General features: G+C 39.2%; 3 protein-coding genes across 3 annotated transcripts in view; 1 reads left to right on the forward strand and 2 right to left on the reverse strand.

Moving 5' to 3' along the window:
- Positions 1–218: 218 nt before the first annotated feature.
- jub (LIM domain-containing protein jub) lies at positions 219–5628 on the reverse strand. The gene is made up of 5 exons (XM_077440155.1): positions 4498–5628; positions 2584–2753; positions 2439–2501; positions 2068–2233; positions 219–646 (listed from the first exon to the last, which is right to left on the reverse strand). The coding sequence occupies exons 1-5, from the start codon at positions 5546–5548 to the stop codon at positions 405–407; spliced, it is 1692 nt and encodes a 563-aa protein (XP_077296281.1). The 5' UTR covers positions 5549–5628; the 3' UTR covers positions 219–404.
- Positions 5629–9373: 3745 nt separating this feature from the next.
- On the forward strand, positions 9374–13099 carry Polr2B (RNA polymerase II subunit RpII140). The gene has a single exon (XM_077440132.1). It carries the CDS (start codon positions 9473–9475, stop codon positions 13001–13003), a length of 3531 nt encoding a protein of 1176 aa, XP_077296258.1. The 5' UTR covers positions 9374–9472; the 3' UTR covers positions 13004–13099.
- Positions 13100–14163: 1064 nt separating this feature from the next.
- The window catches only part of Piezo (piezo type mechanosensitive ion channel component), a 51010-nt gene continuing 45709 nt past the window's right edge, over positions 14164–19464 (reverse strand). Inside the window, exons 38-48 of the mRNA XM_077439103.1 lie at positions 19260–19407; positions 18970–19184; positions 18740–18898; positions 18532–18658; positions 18214–18461; positions 16879–17060; positions 16613–16799; positions 16446–16540; positions 15149–15368; positions 14938–15079; positions 14164–14866 (exon numbers count right to left, since the gene is read on the reverse strand). Coding sequence (XP_077295229.1) covers positions 14732–14866; positions 14938–15079; positions 15149–15368; positions 16446–16540; positions 16613–16799; positions 16879–17060; positions 18214–18461; positions 18532–18658; positions 18740–18898; positions 18970–19184; positions 19260–19407 — 1858 coding nt within the window. The 3' untranslated portion in view covers positions 14164–14731. The remainder of the gene's footprint in view (positions 14867–14937; positions 15080–15148; positions 15369–16445; positions 16541–16612; positions 16800–16878; positions 17061–18213; positions 18462–18531; positions 18659–18739; positions 18899–18969; positions 19185–19259; positions 19408–19464) is intronic.

Raw genomic sequence — 19464 nt, forward strand, 5'->3', positions numbered from 1 at the left:
ACAATTGAACGTTGAAATTGTTCGATACGACTTTGGAATGTAAAACAAAAAGCACATTAATTTAAACGCCGAGCTATACAGTAGAAGAGCCACGTATTCACTTTTTTGTGTGTTGAAAATCACAGCCATTATGAGTAAACCGTTATATAAAAAATTGAGTCGTCACAGAGATTTTTTTAAAATATAATAATATATATATATATATATATATATATAAAAGCGATAAGCATAATTTTTATTTTGCCATAGCAATAGCTTGAAAATATATTCATATATAATGTAATTTATATGCATTTGAATGTACACAACGATTGGAATGCAATCCTTTGAAATGTCAAGTGTCATCCTTTCTTATCGCATTACGAAAACTTTCTATATGTATTCGGAATGAGTGAGTATTACATTTAGCCCATGTATTGATAGTTTGCCGGAGACGGTGGCTCTGGATGATGACCGGGCGGACAAGCTAAGTTTAAAATGTGACAGGAGCGACACAAGAGTCTGCCCCGTAGCGGATAGCATCTCTTGTCCGGCTCGTCGGTCAATTGCATGCCGCATTCTTCGCACATATAGCAATCGACGTGGAAATCTTTATCCATAGAGACGACGCGCACCGTTTCCTCGGTTCCTTCGACCGGAGTAATTCCTGTAAAAGAACAATATAATGTTAAAATATACAATGTTTTATTTTACAATTAAGCCATAGTGACATTACAGAGTAGTTTCAAGTCGTCACATTGGCTAAACAAAAAAATAAAAGAAAAAACAAATACAACGATAGGGCATGTTACAACTTCGAATTAAGGATTGAACAAATCCAAGTAAACAGAAATCTGGTTGAGGAGCTTGATACCCCTTGAGCAACAGGTGACGAAACCATCAAATTGGCACGTGCAATAGGAAAAGGGAGCAAAGTGCTTCATATAATGTACCCGAGTTGGCAGGTTTTAATTTGGTTTTGCTATTTGTGTGGATGTTTAAAGAGCAGCACTTTTCAAAGCTGAACGGCAACATGTTAAGATCTGATCAATTGAAAATAACATCCAAATTGGATTGAAGATCAACCGAATCACAAAGGGTATCATCAATAGATTTGAATAATTTGAGATCGTCAGCAGACAATAGGAATTCAAAGTGCTGAATGACCTTAAAGATATCATTTATAAATATATTGAAGAGCAGGGGACCTAAATTAGAACCTTGAGGAATGCCAGAATGAGTAGGGTAGGGTAATATTTTATTTTACATAGATATATAACAGGAAGGTCTAATAGGTAGACCTAACCCCAATGAGCTTTCCTAGACAATTAATTACCAACATCGCAGCATTTTTATTACATAAATTGCTGTATTTCGAGAGGCTGAAGAACACATAATTAATTAATCCATTGAGACATCTATGGATTTAGACTTGTATATAAATCCGTTTCATAAATTGTGACATAGCGAGTAGGATGATTTTTTCCAATTTGACAGAGGAACCGTTTCAACAATGAAATCAGATAAATTGGCGAACTCAAACGAAACAAAACAATAAAAGATCGACTTGGAGTCACAAATATCCAAGTTTGACCAGCAGTATTAAAGATTAGCACGGGATCGAACCCGGTAACCTCTCGGTGTTAAACTTAAATGAAACCACTGAGCCATACTGTTGGCTATATATGTATATACTAATAATTGACCTAAACCAGAGAAATACCGCAGTTAATTTTTTCGGGAGAATTTTAGCTGGGTAGGATTTGAATACTTTGCCAGTGTTACTTTCATACCTTTTCCACAAAGGGCATCATAAATAGATTTGAATAATTTGAGATCGTCAGCAAAGAATAGAAATTCAGAGTGCTGAATGACCTTAAAGATATCGTTTATAAACATATTTAAGAGCAGGGGACCTAAATTGGAACCTTGAGGAACGCTAGAATGAGTACGGTATGGTAATATATAAATATATATACTAAGCATCGACCTGAGTCTGAGTAATGGCGCAGCTCATTTTATTGAGAGAATTTAACTAATGTAGGGTTTGAATACTGTGCCAAAGTGTTTATACTATTATATCTATACCTTTTCCACAACTGGCGCACTTCGGTGCAAACATTCGATGATAGTCGTTGACGCAGTATATTTTGTTATCAACGTCGACCGTGAACGGAACGCCGTCTAAACACTCGTTACAAATACAGCATCGGAAGCATCCAGGATGATACGATTTTCCCATTGCTTGAAGTATCTATACACAAAAAAAAAAATTATTGACTTTATTTACATATGTACAAAAAATTGGTTTATCACAAGAGTAGTCATATGCGATAAGTCATCGGGGTCACACATATTGAAAGCATTATATTCAACTTCAGATAGCGCTGCAATACAATCGATGTCAATGTTACTTATATACATATGTATTTCGACCGTAATATTATAATTGTGTTTACCATTTCCATTATCAAATGACCGCATATTGCACACTTTTCGGCCGTTTGTTGAAAGCCGGAATACTGTAAAGGAATTCACGATTATCGATACGAATTTTGAAAGTCAAAAATGTACATATTATAACTAAACAATGACAATTATTACCAAGTAATCTTCTTCACAATAGACTCTTCCGTGTACGTTGTAAAATGCTTTTCCTCGTAATGCTCTACCGCAAGAGCAACAAATGAAGCAATTAGTATGATATAGATTACCCATAGCTTGACAGGCTTGTCCAGCACCGGTTACTTTTTCGCCGCAAGTGTGACAAATGCCTAATTTAAAAAAATATATATAAAATAAGTGACATGATTGTTTCAATTGTATAATGTTAAAAAATGTTTGGTTTTTATTATCATATATGGAAGATTTTGTATGAAAAGTACACTATGATACAGTTTTAGGCGATATGACGTATTATTATTATGTTAATATTATAACATTGAGTGTAGGTACACATAAGAGTGGTCTTTGATTTGTAAAATAAATTTGATTTATTTTATTTGTGGAATTTTTTGAATTTTTCTTTGATCAAAAGTTGGCTGATTTATAATCTATGCAAATTGTATAGAAAAATAAGACTCAAATAAAAATTATTGACTTTTAATTGCACAAAAAGATTCTCCACTCAGTTGGTTTTTTTCCCAAAACCAACCAATTGGTTAAAATTTATGATGAATTTTTTCCATATTTTTATTACAATAAAAAATAGTTGACGATTCAATTTATTGTTATTATTAATTTATTACAAATAATATTATTAAGTTTATTCCTTATTGATTATTACATAACCAAGCACTATGTTTTTAAAGTTCCCACACGAAGTTATGGTTTTATATCGCAATTTTTACAATAATATGTATGTGTGTACATTGTTCGTTTTCGACGTCCATCTTTTCTATCAGAACTGCAAACAACACAATCCTTATATCGTTTTGGATATACTGAATGTCTTCCTCTTTTGCTCATTCTTATCTATGGTTTTTAGTAGCCGAATGATTAGCTTATCTACAAATTGAAAGTGACTCAATGGTATCAAGTGGCTTTTTAGCTTTGTTTTTTGTATAAAATATACGAATTTATAACTTTTCGGCCACAAACAAAATAACTTCTAAGTTCCACCATTTCAATGTCTTTCTCAAAAGTAATAAGTTCAAGTATAGTGGTCTTCTCTATCAACACCTCACATATAATATTTCGTATAATTTAAGATTACTTCCGGCTTTACGATGTCCTTCTATTTCCTTTTTATTTATTTTACAATTTGAGATTTGTTAGAATGTCAATTACGATGCCAAGCCAAACGAGAGCCATATATATTGTCACATCCATACGATATTATTTGCTTTGTTTAAATTGTTTAAATTTTATATCGCCATAATTGTCAATTTAAAATATGATTTAAACATCTAAACAACTCATCAGAAAGCGTAAGGCTACTTATTGTTATTAACTTAATTATAAATATTTACTTATCATTATTCCTGATTATATAAACGAGTACAGAAATAAAACAGTTCCATGACACGCAAAAATATAGTCACTGGAAGTGCAAGTAGCTAAAGATAACGGTCAGTATTGCAAGTTTATGATACAGTGGTCCAAAAATATTGCAACACAAAAAGCTTAAATAATGCATCTATTTTTCTAAGAGTTTATTCATCCTGATGGTAAATGTAAATGTTTTTCGATTGTTGGGAAGTATCACTACATTTAAGGAAAATAATATTTTGTAAAATTTTCCTGCACGGTAGAGAAATCGGTGAATAAGGTTATATTTGTTGTGGGCTTGAACGTCTGGCCTACAGAATTGAAAGAGTTAAAGTTATGGATATTAAAAAATTGATATTGGAAGTTAGTCTAAAGAGTTATGAATTATACATCATTCAAATCATATTTCTTATTGTGATTGGGAATAAAATGAATCATTACAATTAAAACTGCATCATGTATTCTTTTCATTAGTGTGTGAATTTTAAGGAATATTACCAAAATACCAAATGTTACAAAGAATATTACCAAAATATTCTCCTTCTTCATCTTGCCTCTCCATTTCTTCTTCCAGCTGCCTGGTGAGTTCTTCGACTTTGCGTTGAGCTTCCGACAGACCGGTCGGCCTCGGCGGCGTGACACTATATGGCAATAATCCTTTGCTTCTTCCCCCCGAGCCCCGAGAGCCGCTGCTCAATTGAGATATGGAACTGGGAGTTGGACTCGGCGCCGGGCTTATGAACGGGCTCGTCGAAGGCTGTAGACCCAGCGTGCTATCCGAAGTGCTATTTTGCGCGAGCGGATTGTGCTTGTGTTTATCGGCCAAGGTGAGAGGCACGCAGTACTGAGAAGCGGCCCCTCCGGTCATGCACACGTAATCGGAATTGACGGAGTCGTCGGTGAAACGGAGCTTGGAGATGCTGTCGGCGAAGTCGTTCTTGTCCGGTTTGATTTGAGAGGAGAGGCTCAGGCTGGAGTGGAAGTTTGGTTTGGCGTGGAAGTACTTGGGGGAGGTCACTGTGGGGCTGTTTTCTAGGCAGGTTGCTATGTTCGCTTTGGGGCGTTGGGCGCTGGGGGTTATGGAAGCGTATATGGCGTTGGAGGGTACGGTCACTACTCGGTTGGCGAAAGCCGGGGGGATGTTGTAGGCGGAAACGGAGGGGGGTTGGGATTGGGGCTGCGGTTGCGGTTGCTGGTGCTGGTGCTCCAGCTCGGTCATGTAGCGGGGTTGACGGTCGGGCACTTGAGGACCCGGCATGGCGCGCTGCCGCTGCTGCTGGCCTTGCTGGAGCAGTTGGTGTTGGTGTTGGTGTTGCTGGTGCTGGTGCTGGTGCTGCTGGTGCTGCTGGAGTTGCTGATACTGATGGTGCATTTGCTGGTGGGCGTGGGTGTGGGTGTGGGGTTGGGTTTGGGGCTGGGGCTTGAGTTCGCGCAAGTTCTCGTAGAGGGGCGGCGCTTGGGGCTGAGCGCGACCGTAAGGGGCTGCGTTGGCGACCGCGAGGTTCTCGTAGAGGCCGCCGCCCCCCGAGTTGGAGGAGGGCGCAGGGGGCGCGCGCCCCGCCGTCTCGCCGAGCGACATCTTCAACTTCAACTTCAACTTCAACGGACCCCCGACTGACGACTGGCTGTCACCGGCGCCGCCGACCGACAATTCTGTTCGTCGCTGAATATCACGCTCTGCAACCCTAACGGCTACTTTTCACTTTTTGTGCAATATTCATTCGCATTTTTGTTTTGTGCCAATGTTAGTTTTTATATCGTTATAGGGCGTTATGAACCGTTTCCCGGCCTATGGAAATTCAGTTTGTAGGAATCTCGTCATCGTCATCGTCATCGAAACATTCGAGAATATTCCGCAACAACAAACTACATTCCCGAAAACCAGACGTCACACACCTGCAACCATTATATTAAACTCAAGCGGAACGCCCCTACCAGTCGAGTGGAACCAAAACGGTCGAAACACGCCGCCACCATTAAACTACATCGAGCGGAACGGCGCCAATCATTCCAGAAAATTCTACGCCTCGACAAAAGCAAATTCCTCGTTTACGCATCAACAAACACATGCGCTTACGCATCAACAACCACTTCCATCAATCATTCCAGAAAATTCTACGCCTCGACAAAAGTGCATTCCTCGCTTACGCATCAACAAACCACCACCATCGATCAGGTGATTCCAGAAACACTATAAAAGGAGGTACAACCCAAACAACGCCAGTCGACCCACAGCAGCAAGCGTCGACACACAGCAGCAGACCAGTCAGCATACAGCTCCTGACCAGCCACCACTACACTACGCGGACTTGGAAGATCAACCAGCCGGACGAGCCAGCAACACACTGCCGTATCCAGAGACCTTCCGAACATAGCCGAACAACGAGCCAGCAACACACTGCCGCATCCAGAGACCTTCTGAACATAGCTGAATGCCGAGCCAGCGACACTCTACCATATCCAGAGACCGCTGAACGACATACTTTTGCCCACAAATACCATACCTTTGTACAACCATAGGCAAACAATAAAACTTTATAAAACTAGCACAACAGTGTTTCGTTAGGCCGGGATACGGTCAACACACATGTACCCCGCCTACAAGTTGAATTTTGAAGAGGATCTTTATTACTCCATTAATACAGGTGTATTTGTATGTACAGCGAAGTAGGTAAGGGATTCTCTGGAACGAGCCAGGTCGAGTTCCTGAAGCTCACTGGTATCTGGGGACGATACGCTGGTATATAAAGGTGTTGCTTGAGCAACGTGTAGCTGGGCTGGTGAGATCACGTTCTGGAACGTTCACGTTGGAAGATTACAACGGGGTAGAGGTCTTCCTTTGTGTTCTATGTTTGATGCTTAGCTCGTTGGGATTTCCCGTATACTCGTGATTGCATATCTGGAGTGAGTCGAATCGCCTTTATGGATAAGATGGACAAAGTATTTCGGCCAAGGCTGACTTTCGTGTACGAGAACAGGACGCGATGATGTCATTTGTACATATTAAGTTCGATGAGGGAAATAGGTAATATCATTGTCTTAGTTTCGTATGGTACAAGCCGTGCTATATCCCTACATCGTTAAAGTCAAATGTATTTAAAAATTTATATTGAAAAACGATTTGTATATAAAATTAGGGGTCAAATATTCTTTTCTATGGTCATAAACTTCATATGTACAAATGAAAACTCGTTCGAAGCTTCTCTTCAATTCTTTAAAATTGGACTACCAATCATAAATTTTTCAGCCTTTGAAAACCTCAACTGAAGGCTCCGGTGTCAAAAAGGATGCGAAACATTGACTTTGAAGACAAGGATAATTAGCCACATCGAAACTTTTGAGATGTGGAACTACAGGCGTATACTGAAGCTGTCTTCAGCATGATAGGAAGAGGCGTGGAACTTGTTTCTGTCATCGAGCGGAGAAAGATGGAGTACCTCGGACATGTGATACGAGGTCCAAAATACGATTTTTTCCGTTTGATAATCAAGGGAAAAATAGAAGGAAGAAAATGGATTGGCAGGAAGAAGTTGTCTTGGCTTCAAAACATACGCACGTGGACCGATATGAAAAGCTGTTCCGAGCCGCTGAAGACCGATGTGGATAATTACAAATAATCGACGAGGTGATTGCCAACGTTGGGATGTGAAGAAGGTATTAGGCAGAAAAATAAGAAGTTATGGAGGATGAACGAATGAGACGACTGGCATGTTAATGCACGTGTTTATTATATGACAGCTGAAGACAGAGTGGGTAGCGGCTCTCCGAACCCAGCCGGGTTGGTCCCCACTCGCAGGAAGGCAACCAAACTCGACCATGTCGTATAAGCGAGCCGCCACATCACTCCCCCCCCAGCATCAGCGATACCAAAATTACAAAGAAACAAATTTTACAAAAGAAAAAAATTATTGTTACACAAAGAGAAAAAATTATTACGTGGGGAGAAAAAAAAATTGTTGACGTGGGTCATCCGCTGTGTACATAGGTGTACCGCCCTGAATGGTCGATAGATTCGAGGGCGGTGACGTCGCGAGCAGGACGGTGGGTGGTCCGATGGTCGCGCCGATGCGATGCGATGCTGCGGCGGCGCCGCTCTTCCGAGGCTGATGTCGGTTGGTGGGGCGGCGGGGGCGGCAGGGGCATCGATGTGGTTGATGATACTCCGAGCTGGACTGTGAGTCGTTGTGGCTCGTGGAGGTGTTGTAGCACTACCGCCCGTCTCGGCGTGACGACGCTCGTGGGGACGGACGGGGCCTTGATGATGATGATGATGATGGTGCTGAGGTGGTGTATGTCTTGTGGTGCTGGATGACCGTTCTATGTGTAGTGGATCGCGCATGACTCCACATCCAGCTGTCAAGATCGTCGTCTCATTCGCTCCCCCATTTTTGTAAGCACCTGTCATCGACGTTGTGGCTGGACGTCGGTAGGTAGGTAGGTAGGTAGGTAGCCGTGTCTGCTCGTTTATTGTCACCCGCGGGCCGCGACGCGTGTTGATGGCGATGGGGGCGCGGCGGGTAGCTTCTCCCGCCTGACTCGGCGAGGCAGGGATGAGCGGCATGTTGAAATTGATCGAGGCTGCGTGGCTCGATGTCGGGGGTCACCAGTATGGAGGATGAACGAATGAGACGACTGGCATGTTAATGCACGTGTTTATTATATGACAGCTGAAGACAGAGTGGGTAGCGGCTCTCCGAACCCAGCCGGGTTGGTCCCCACTCGCAGGAAGGCAACCAAACTCGACCATGTCGTATAAGCGAGCCGCCACAAAGTTATGGGGGATGAACGAATGAGACGACTGGCATATTAATGCACGTGTTTTATTTATGACAGCTGAAGGCAGAGTGAGTAGCCATTCTCCGAACCCAGCCGAGTTGGTCCCCACTCGCAGGAAGGTAACCAAACTCGACCATGTCGTATAGCGAGCCGCCACAAAGTATTTACTTCAGTTCCTTTCTATGTAAAAATTTTATGACTACAAATGCTAAAAAATCATAGAAGTAGAATGCATAGAATCACTTTCAGCCTCCAAAAATGTTGCTACAAAAACTCTACGTGGCAGAGTTTGTTCATTGTTTGCTAAACCTCCTCTCTCTCTCTCTCTTGTTTCTCTTCTGACTTTCCGTCTCTCTCTTCGATGGCTCGCTTTTGGGCGGAACTTTTGTTAACAATGACCATTCTATGCATTCTACTTCTATGTAAAAAATAGTTTAATTGTAGGACAAAATTTTAATAATAATAAAAAAAGCATGAGGAACGTAGAACCACACAAAATTTTCCGCATAACCATATTGCGCAGTTGCTCTGCGCTCTCACTTTCATCATAAGTAAGGATTCACAGATTATTAAAAATCAGCACAAATCCAAATCAGTTGTTTTCGTTTTGGGCATGGCCATAACATTGGTAGTTATGTCCGTCAGTCGCAGCGCGGCGCCGACAGCGCGCGTTTGTGACAGCTTCGTTCCTAATTAAATATACGTCTGAGAGTCAAACCTCGACAAAATGTACGAACTGGAAGACGACCAGTACGAGGAGGAGGACGCGGAGGAGATTTCGTCCGAGTTGTGGCAAGAAGCCTGTTGGATCGTCATCAACGCGTACTTCGACGAGAAAGGTCTCGTACGACAGCAGCTCGATAGTTTCGACGAATTCATACAAATGTCCGTACAACGCATCGTAGAAGACTCGCCCCAAATCGACTTGCAAGCCGAAGCTCAACACGCTTCCGGAGAAATTGAAACACCCCCTCACTACCTACTCAAATTCGAACAGATCTACCTGAGCAAACCCACTCATTGGGAGAAAGACGGAGCCGCATCAGCCATGATGCCCAACGAAGCCCGTCTTCGCAACTTAACTTACTCCGCTCCCCTTTACGTAGACATCACAAAGACAGTAGCCAGAGACGGAGAAGATCCGACCGAAACCCAACATCAGAAGACTTTCATCGGTAAGATTCCCATCATGTTGCGGTCTACTTATTGTCTATTGAACGGTCTCATAGATCGTGATCTCACCGAGTTGAACGAGTGCCCGTTGGATCCCGGCGGATACTTCATAATCAACGGCTCCGAGAAGGTTTTGATTGCTCAAGAGAAAATGGCTACTAATACCGTTTATGTTTTCAGTATGAAAGATGGAAAATTTGCTTACAAGGCTGAAATTCGATCGTGCTTGGAACATAGCTCGAGGCCTACTTCCACTCTCTGGGTCAATATGATGGCCCGTGGAGGGCAGAGTATCAAAAAATCTGCCATTGGGCAACGTATTATTGCCATCGTACCGTATATCAAACAAGAGATTCCGATTATGATTGTATTTAGGGCTTTGGGTTTCGTCGCCGATCGCGATATTTTAGAACACATCATATACGATTTTGACGATCCCGAAATGATGGAAATGGTCAAGCCGTCTTTGGACGAGGCTTTCGTAATTCAAGAGCAAAATGTAGCTTTGAATTTCATCGGAGCTCGTGGAGCGAGGCCTGGCGTCACTAAAGAAAAGCGTATTAAGTATGCTAGAGAAATTTTGCAGAAGGAAATGTTGCCTCACGTTGGTGTATCCGACTTTTGTGAGACTAAAAAGGCTTACTTCTTAGGCTACATGGTGCATCGATTGCTCTTGGCCTCTTTGGGTCGCCGAGAATTAGACGATCGAGATCACTACGGTAACAAAAGGTTGGACTTGGCTGGTCCACTGCTTGCCTTCCTCTTCAGAGGACTGTTCAAAAACCTGATGAAAGAAGTACGAATGTACGCTCAAAAATTCATCGACAGGGGAAAGGATTTCAATTTAGAGCTAGCTATCAAGACGAAAATAATAACAGATGGACTACGTTACTCATTGGCTACTGGAAATTGGGGCGACCAGAAAAAAGCTCATCAGGCGAGAGCCGGAGTATCTCAAGTATTGAATCGATTAACCTTCGCTTCAACTTTATCTCATTTGAGGCGTGTAAATTCGCCTATTGGAAGAGACGGCAAACTGGCTAAACCCCGTCAGTTACACAATACACTATGGGGTATGATCTGCCCAGCCGAGACTCCAGAAGGTGCTGCTGTCGGTCTGGTAAAGAACCTCGCTTTAATGGCTTACATCTCTGTAGGAAGTCAACCGTCGCCCATATTGGAGTTCTTGGAAGAGTGGTCTATGGAAAATTTAGAAGAAATCGCCCCGTCGGCGATCGCCGATGCTACTAAAATATTCGTCAACGGTTGCTGGGTCGGAATTCATCGCGATCCTGAACAGTTGATGGCTACGCTGCGTAAATTGAGACGGCAGATGGATATCATTGTATCGGAGGTGAGCATGATTCGCGATATTCGCGATCGAGAAATCAGGATTTATACCGACGCCGGAAGGATTTGCCGTCCTCTTTTGATCGTCGAGAACGGAATACTTTTACTCAAGAAGAAGCATATTGATATGTTGAAGGAGCGAGACTTAAATAACTACAGCTGGCAAGTATTGGTAGCCAGCGGTGTCGTGGAATACATCGATACTTTGGAAGAAGAGACCGTAATGATTGCCATGAGTCCTGACGATTTGAGACAGGAGAAAGAGTACGCCTATTGTACGACTTATACGCATTGTGAAATTCACCCGGCTATGATCTTAGGAGTGTGTGCTTCCATCATTCCGTTCCCTGATCACAACCAAAGCCCTAGGAATACTTATCAAAGCGCTATGGGAAAGCAAGCTATGGGTGTTTACATTACGAATTTCCACGTCAGAATGGACACGCTTGCTCACGTGTTATATTATCCGCATAAGCCTCTAGTTACAACACGTTCCATGGAGTATTTGCGTTTCAGAGAACTGCCAGCCGGAATTAATTCAATCGTTGCAATTTTATGCTACACTGGATACAATCAAGAGGATAGTGTTATCTTGAACGCGTCTGCCGTTGAAAGAGGATTCTTTAGATCGGTGTTTTACCGTTCGTATAAGGATTCCGAGTCGAAACGTATCGGAGATCAGGAAGAACAATTCGAAAAGCCGACTAGAAACACCTGTCAGGGTATGAGGAATGCTCTATACGACAAATTAGACGATGATGGAATCATCGCTCCGGGTATAAGAGTATCAGGCGACGACGTCGTCATCGGTAAGACGATCACACTGCCTGAAAACGAAGACGAATTAGATGGCACGACCAAAAGGTACACGAAGAGAGACGCATCTACCTTCTTAAGAAACAGCGAAACTGGAATTGTAGACCAGGTCATGTTGACTTTGAACAGCGAAGGGTATAAGTTTTGTAAGATTAGGGTACGATCAGTACGTATACCTCAAATCGGAGACAAATTCGCTTCTCGGCACGGTCAAAAAGGTACCTGCGGAATACAGTACAGACAGGAAGACATGCCGTTCACTTGTGAAGGTCTGACACCTGATATAATCATCAACCCTCACGCTATCCCGTCCCGTATGACAATTGGGCATTTAATTGAATGCATCCAAGGGAAAGTATCTTCTAATAAGGGTGAAATTGGTGACGCTACACCTTTCAACGATGCCGTCAACGTACAAAAGATTTCAACGCTTCTTCAAGAGTATGGTTATCATTTAAGAGGAAATGAAGTCATGTACAACGGACATACCGGTCGTAAGATCAATGCTCAGGTGTTTTTAGGTCCGACTTATTATCAAAGGTTGAAGCATATGGTGGACGATAAGATTCACTCGAGGGCCAGAGGACCCGTGCAGATCCTCGTGAGACAGCCTATGGAGGGTAGGGCCAGGGATGGAGGGTTGCGTTTCGGTGAGATGGAGCGGGATTGTCAGATCGCTCACGGCGCCGCTCAGTTCCTCAGGGAGAGGCTGTTCGAAGTGTCCGATCCGTATCGTATTCATGTTTGCAATTTCTGCGGTCTGATCGCCATCGCCAATCTGAGGAACAATACCTTCGAGTGCAAGGGATGCAAGAATAAGACCCAGATATCTCAGGTCAGGTTGCCGTACGCGGCCAAGTTGCTGTTCCAGGAACTGATGTCGATGAACATCGCACCGAGATTGATGGTGGTTAATTAAGATTTTTATTCTATAAACGATGTCTATTTTTCTGATTTGAATTAATATTATGTAAGTATGTAATTTGTTACGGTTTAATAAAAAAAAATCATGTGATATTTAAAGGTTGTTTTATTTATTTTATTTTATTTTATTTATTTTATTAATTGAAAAATCAACAGACAGGATGTACATAGATATGTATAAAAAAACAAATAGTAAATAAATAATATATGTAACATCCGAGTCCAATAATAGATTTTTACAAAAATGAAAAAGATAAATATAAGGAAAACAAATTAAAAAGTAAAGAATAAAGGCATGACAAAATATGTAGAACATTGCATAATTAAACTATAGTATTAAAATATTTGGAAAAGGTTATAAAATAGAATATAAGAAGAAATTGAAATTTACAAACATAAAGCAAATGAAAAAGGTAAATACAAAATAAACAAATGAAAAGGAAAAGAATGAAAGCTATAATATGATTAAATAGCACATTACATAACTAAACTAAAGTATAAAAATATTGGAAATATTGGAAAATAGAATAGGAGAAGAAATGAATCAATCGGTCAAGATTCTCTTGATGTTAGACCTGAATTGATGTAGGGAAATACCAAGTAGATCAACCTCATTCAGCTCTCCGTTAAACATACGATAAACGCGCTGCAGATAAAATATTTTTGGGAATTAGTATTGAAAGGATCAAGTGAAAAGAGTGCAACGCGTCTAGAGTACCGAACTGGGATTCTGAAATTAACCTTATTCAGTAAATCAGAACAATCAAGGAAACCATTTATGAGCTTAAAGAAGAATATAGCATCAGTATGTCGTCGCCTGACAGAAAGATTGTTAAAAGATAGGATTTTCAAAATGTCGGAAACAGTAGAATGGGTATAGGTAGAAAAAAGGTAGCGTAAGGATTTAATAAATTTAAGTTGAACTTTCTCAATACAATTAATATGAGATAAATAAAAAGGTGACCAGATAATTGAGGCAAATTCAAGGTGAGACCTTACAAAGGAAAAATAAAGTAATTTTAGTACATAAGGATCATTAAAGGGTTTTGTTGAGCGGAGTAGGAATCCAAGAGATTTAAATGCTTAGCTTTTTTATTTTATGAATCTTTCATGTATGTATTAAATACTTATCGTTGATGAATGAAAATCGGGTTTGTATATTTTTATATAAATTGTGTTTATTATGAATATGTACAAATACATTTAATTAATGAAATTGCAAATCGATTACATAAATAGGTGTTTTGTTTAAATTAATTAACATAAACGTAGAGAGAGCATTTTAAGATACATTATGTATTATACGAGCACTAAACATCTCATGAGCAGTCAAAAAGTGACTTCAAGAGTCATCAAAATAACTCCACAATAACAATAATATATAAAATGAATATCACATACATCAACACACATGCTCATTTTTTTTTATTTAAAGTTTAATTTAAACCATCAGGCAAAAATAGTTACCATTACGCAAGATTAAACTATATAATAATAGTTACGTAGATTTTCATTTCAATATAGCAAAATGATTCTTAACCGCCAACAAATTCATGCACAAATAAATTTAAATATTAACAAAAAATCATTGATAAATACGATATGATTTCCGTTATATTTAATCATAATATTCGTTGATTTATCTTCGTTTTGGTCTGTTTACATCAGATAAACACTGACGTGTTTGTTTTTATACATTTTAATCATCAGTTTGATTCACCGATCACCGATCTGCTTCCTCAGGCTCGCCTTCTTCTTTGGGCCTCGTCCATTTTATCATAGTCTCCGGAGATCTATAGAGGAATACTAATTTAGCAAATAGGTCCTCTTCAAGAGTGAGCTCCCCAGATTCACGAACCTGAAAAGAGTGGATGGCAATTAATATCATTCCAAACAATAAAGCATTAACACATCAGTTCGAAAACATACGAGATATATATCGAGACAGAGTTGCAAGACTCGGTCGACGTTCGGCAGATCTTCGAACATGATTTTGAAGCATATATCGGAGAAGAAGTTCCGTAGCACGCGCGACGCCAGGAATACGAACGTAGTATACAATCCGATTATTCTGAAAGTATATGTTAAAGTTAGATGTGTTTTTGTTATGATGTTCAGTAGGAATTTGTTTATTGCTTACCCGCTGCCTGAGATGAAGTTTAGCGTTGCCGGGAACAATTTGTCGTTAAATGTATACATGACTAGTTGATTGCAGTCAACGAACGGTATGTGTCGAAGGTAATTAATATGGTTGTTATCGTCGCACAGTTCTTTCACTTCCCACCACATGACGTCGGCAGTCGTAGAAGCTTGGTGTCGGAGTCTGAGAGAGATGTTGCGATACATTTCATTTAACGGTCCTGAAATTATAAATTACAATAATTTCAATGACATTGGATTAACTCCATAATTTTATTTTTATCTTTAATTTATAATGCGCCTTCCTAGTCAGAAACATTGTACATTTGATATAAATATTACTAGTACACAAATACATATCAATTAATATCCACAGAGACATCTATGCTCAAATTTGTAAATTTGCAGAATTTTATACAATTCGAGATTGCTGAAAACTCGAGATTTTGCGAGAAAATTAGTAGGGTTGCTAATTTGTTGGAACCGTTTCAATGAAAATCAGATAAATCGGCAAACTCTGATAGGAAACGATCGACCTGGAGTCACAAATCCAAGATCTGACCAGCAGAAACCAATGGAATTAGAACTGTCTATTCTGCTGGTTATACAAAACGACTGAATGTCAACGTTTATCATTTTATTAGTTCTATATTATAAACTCAAAAATATATTACACACTAGATCGGTATATACAATTTTTTATATATACCGCAGACATTCATTTTTATATATATACTAGCTGAACCCCGGAATGCGTTGCAATGCCATAATAACGCATGTAATTCCCGTTCCCGTTCCCATTTGTCGGAAAAACCCAGGTAGCGAACACATTTGAAATTATTGCGTTGCAATGACATTCATTCCCGTTTTTTTTTCATAGTAATCTTCCCGGACATGCACACAATAAATCCTGAAAGTTTCATCGCAATCGGTTCAGTGGTTTAGCAGCCTATTCGACACACACACACACACAGACATTAATTTTTATATATATAGATAGATATATTTGCAGTGCTGGCCTTACACCCAATGGCACCCTCGGCAATTTTTTCTTAACACCCTTAGAAAAAAATTTCGCCTTTGTCGCTCTAATCTAAAATTTTGTAAGGCTTTAGGCGCTCTAATTTTAAAACTTTAAGCGCCTTTGACGCATCGAGCGGGGCCCTAACTTATTTGGCGCCCTTGGGCGCCGCCTGACCCAGCCCCCCCCCCTAAAACCGGCACTGTATATTATAACCACAGTGACGCTTTGTTACTACCTGTCAAGTAAATAAAATAATAGGAGAATAATGTTTTACTTGTTTTTTCTTTTTTCATAAGTTGATGAACCGCTTTGGCCGTCCCTTTGTTGAAAATTTTCACAAACTTTGGAAACATATTTTCCATAATGATCCTAAAATAAAACCGTCGATAAACATATTTTGTGTTATTTTCATATGCTATCAGAATAATTGAGGAAAATTACCCGTTGCTATTATTAGTACTGCTATTGCCATCTAACATGCTGATTAGAATTTCACGCTTTTCATTCCGTTTGCCGTTGATGAAAGCTTCGAGCGCGACGTCGATATCTTCTTCAATCAACGGAGGATTCTCTTTACTGTTCGTTTTATGTGATATCACATACGAAAACTTCACATTTATCGAATCATCTAAAATCAAAAACAATTTCATCTTATGCATCCGTATTTAAAGAAATAAATCTTAAAATAAACAGTATAAAATATATACTTGAAGCCAAGTCCAATTTCAATCTGTCAATGTCTGGCGGCGAAACACTCCAAATATTCGTCGAGTTGCCATTCAACATTACAGCTGCTAGATCGTCGAAAACGTAATTGGACAGAAACGTTTGAGCCGTACGATCTTTTTTGTATATATTCGACAATGTATCCCACTGCCCCTCGGTAAATCTAAACAAAATTCAATTAAAAATAAATCGCCAATTAAAAAATTCGGATGTGAGTAACCTATGACTTAATCTATGTATTTGAGGAATATAAGAAGGTCACAAAACAAAATTCGATAATTAAACATATATTCAAGTACACACATACCAGTTATGAGAGCATTTTCGAGCGCAAATGTAACTTACACAAGACAGAAGTTCTACTTCCGGTTGTCGGATTTTGATCGAATTTTTTTTATTACTTAAAATAACTGCAATTCTTATACACATTAAATATCAAGAAAATAAAAATAATTTAAAAGGTCAAAATAAAATAATGAAATATTGTTTTGAAAAAAAAATACTACTTCCGGTTTACGAATTCTGACCGAAACCTTATCAGCTCTAAGTTTAGGGGTGTGAAAAGAATCGTGGTCATAACATTTTTGACTTTTCTTAGAGGAAAAAATCCCACTTCCGGTTTATTAAATTTAGTGATTTTTTTTTATTTTCATCACATTGATACAAGAACTTTTTCGTGAAGAGCACACATGTTTAAAAAGTCGAAAAATAGTGGGAGAAAAATCGACTACAAGAGTAAACTGTCACTTCCGGTTGATGGATGCTTTTGCCATATTTTATATATAAATTGGTATTAAGCTTAAACTTCTAGATATGAAATTTCAGTTCAATAAACCAAAAGATTTCTGAGAACAACACAAAAAACCTCAATTCTCTAGAGTAAAAGTACTACTTCCGGTTCAGATAAAAATATTAAGATATAAAATTTATAATTTCTATTATATGTAAAAAAATTTCAGTCTGATTCGGTTAGCGGTTTGGGAGATAATTTAATTCAAAAACTTAAAAAGAGGACACCTATAAGGGGAGGTACCATTTCTGGTCAACTTAAAAATTTGAAAAAAATTTACGTCGTATCGATAAGAATTTCAGCAACCGATACTAAGTTTCAGTTCGATAGGACTAACGGTGTTCAAAAAATGCCAAAAATACACAGACACACAGACTCACACACATTTTTTTTAGATAATTAAAACGTGATCACTGATCGATTCTGAGTTCAAATCAGTCAAAATCTCGAGTACGAATTTTCGCATGATCACAAAACTTCATCTATTGTTACTATGTACATATATAAAGAAAAAAAAACAACTTACACTTCGATGTTATTGGTTTGGGCGGACATCGTGTAGATCGGAAGATACGGTCCAATTCTTATTTTAACAGTCACATCGAACGGAGGATTCGGTTCACCAACGGTGTTACCGAAAGCGAACAATACCAACGGGAACCATATAATGGCTATGACGAATGCCAGCACTGAACCTCCCATCAGATATTTTACGAACGGTTTCTTCTTTTCACCTCTCGGTTGAGGATATTCGCTTTCTACATGTCTAGAACACTATAATTTTTTATATAATAAATAAATATTCAATACGAAACTAGTAAAATGTGATTATTTTAGAGTGAACCTTCAATTGGAAAACGTTCGCAAAGATGTCTTCCATTTTGAGCCAATCCATCAGGGTCATAGATGTGTCCGTCCAAATCCAATCCATCAAAGCTCTCAGCTCGAATAAGAATGGTATCGTCATGAATCTGAATTTGGACAAACAATTCATAATAATAAAACACACTAAGCATACATTTTTATTTGTTTTCAATATAAAATATACGTACCCTTTGAAAAGGAACATGTTCACATAGTTGTAACCTTTGCATAAAAAGTTTCCGAGGATGCGAGTGGGATAACCGCAACGTATTTGATATGCTGACAGTAATAAATATATACATTTGACCATGTACCACATGGGTGGTGGTAAAAGTGCGTTGAAACTCCTAATGATTAAAAATTAAAAAATATATCAAGTTCATTTATGAAATATATAATAACATAGAAAAATTTAAACCTTTCAGTAACAGCCGGAAGTATAAAGAACATCCATATATGTACTCCGATGATTAGGCATAGTTGGAATAGTATTTTTCCCAGTATGAACTTTCTAAGAAACAGTGCACGATCGATGATAATCAAACCAAATTGAAGTATAAGCATAACGAGGAAAGGAATAGGAACTTTGTTGTCTTCCAAATAAGCTTGAACGCCTCCGTCGCCTTGTTGTGTCTAAAATGTTATCAATATTGATCATAAATACGCTGAAGTTTAATTGAAAAATCAAATAAAAAAATATAAACATACCCCAAAAGCGGAAAATCCAAATATGACGACCATAAAATTGAAGAAATCACACATGAACATGTAAGCATAGACGTCAGCTTTGACACGCGATGTCGGATCTACCATACGGCCGTAAAATTCGCGAACTGGTTGAATATATCTCAGTGTTCTGTAAATATTAACAATCAATATAGAACGCCACTTCAGGAACATACTTGAAGAAAAT

This window comes from Arctopsyche grandis, chromosome 10, assembly GCF_051622035.1.
Source record: "Arctopsyche grandis isolate Sample6627 chromosome 10, ASM5162203v2, whole genome shotgun sequence".
NCBI classification, from domain to species: domain Eukaryota; kingdom Metazoa; phylum Arthropoda; class Insecta; order Trichoptera; family Hydropsychidae; genus Arctopsyche; species Arctopsyche grandis.

Coding starts and splice junctions, on each gene's coding strand:
- Polr2B (XM_077440132.1), top strand. CDS start 9,473: ATGTACGAACTGGAAGACGACCAGTACGAGGAGGAGGACGCGGAGGAG.
- jub (XM_077440155.1), bottom strand. CDS start 5,548: ATGTCGCTCGGCGAGACGGCGGGGCGCGCGCCCCCTGCGCCCTCCTCC. Junction 2,754..4,497: donor TGAAGAAGGAGAATATTTTG/GTAATATTCTTT, acceptor TTTTTAAATTAG/GCATTTGTCACACTTGCGGC. Junction 2,502..2,583: donor ATTGTGAAGAAGATTACTTG/GTAATAATTGTC, acceptor ATTCCTTTACAG/TATTCCGGCTTTCAACAAAC.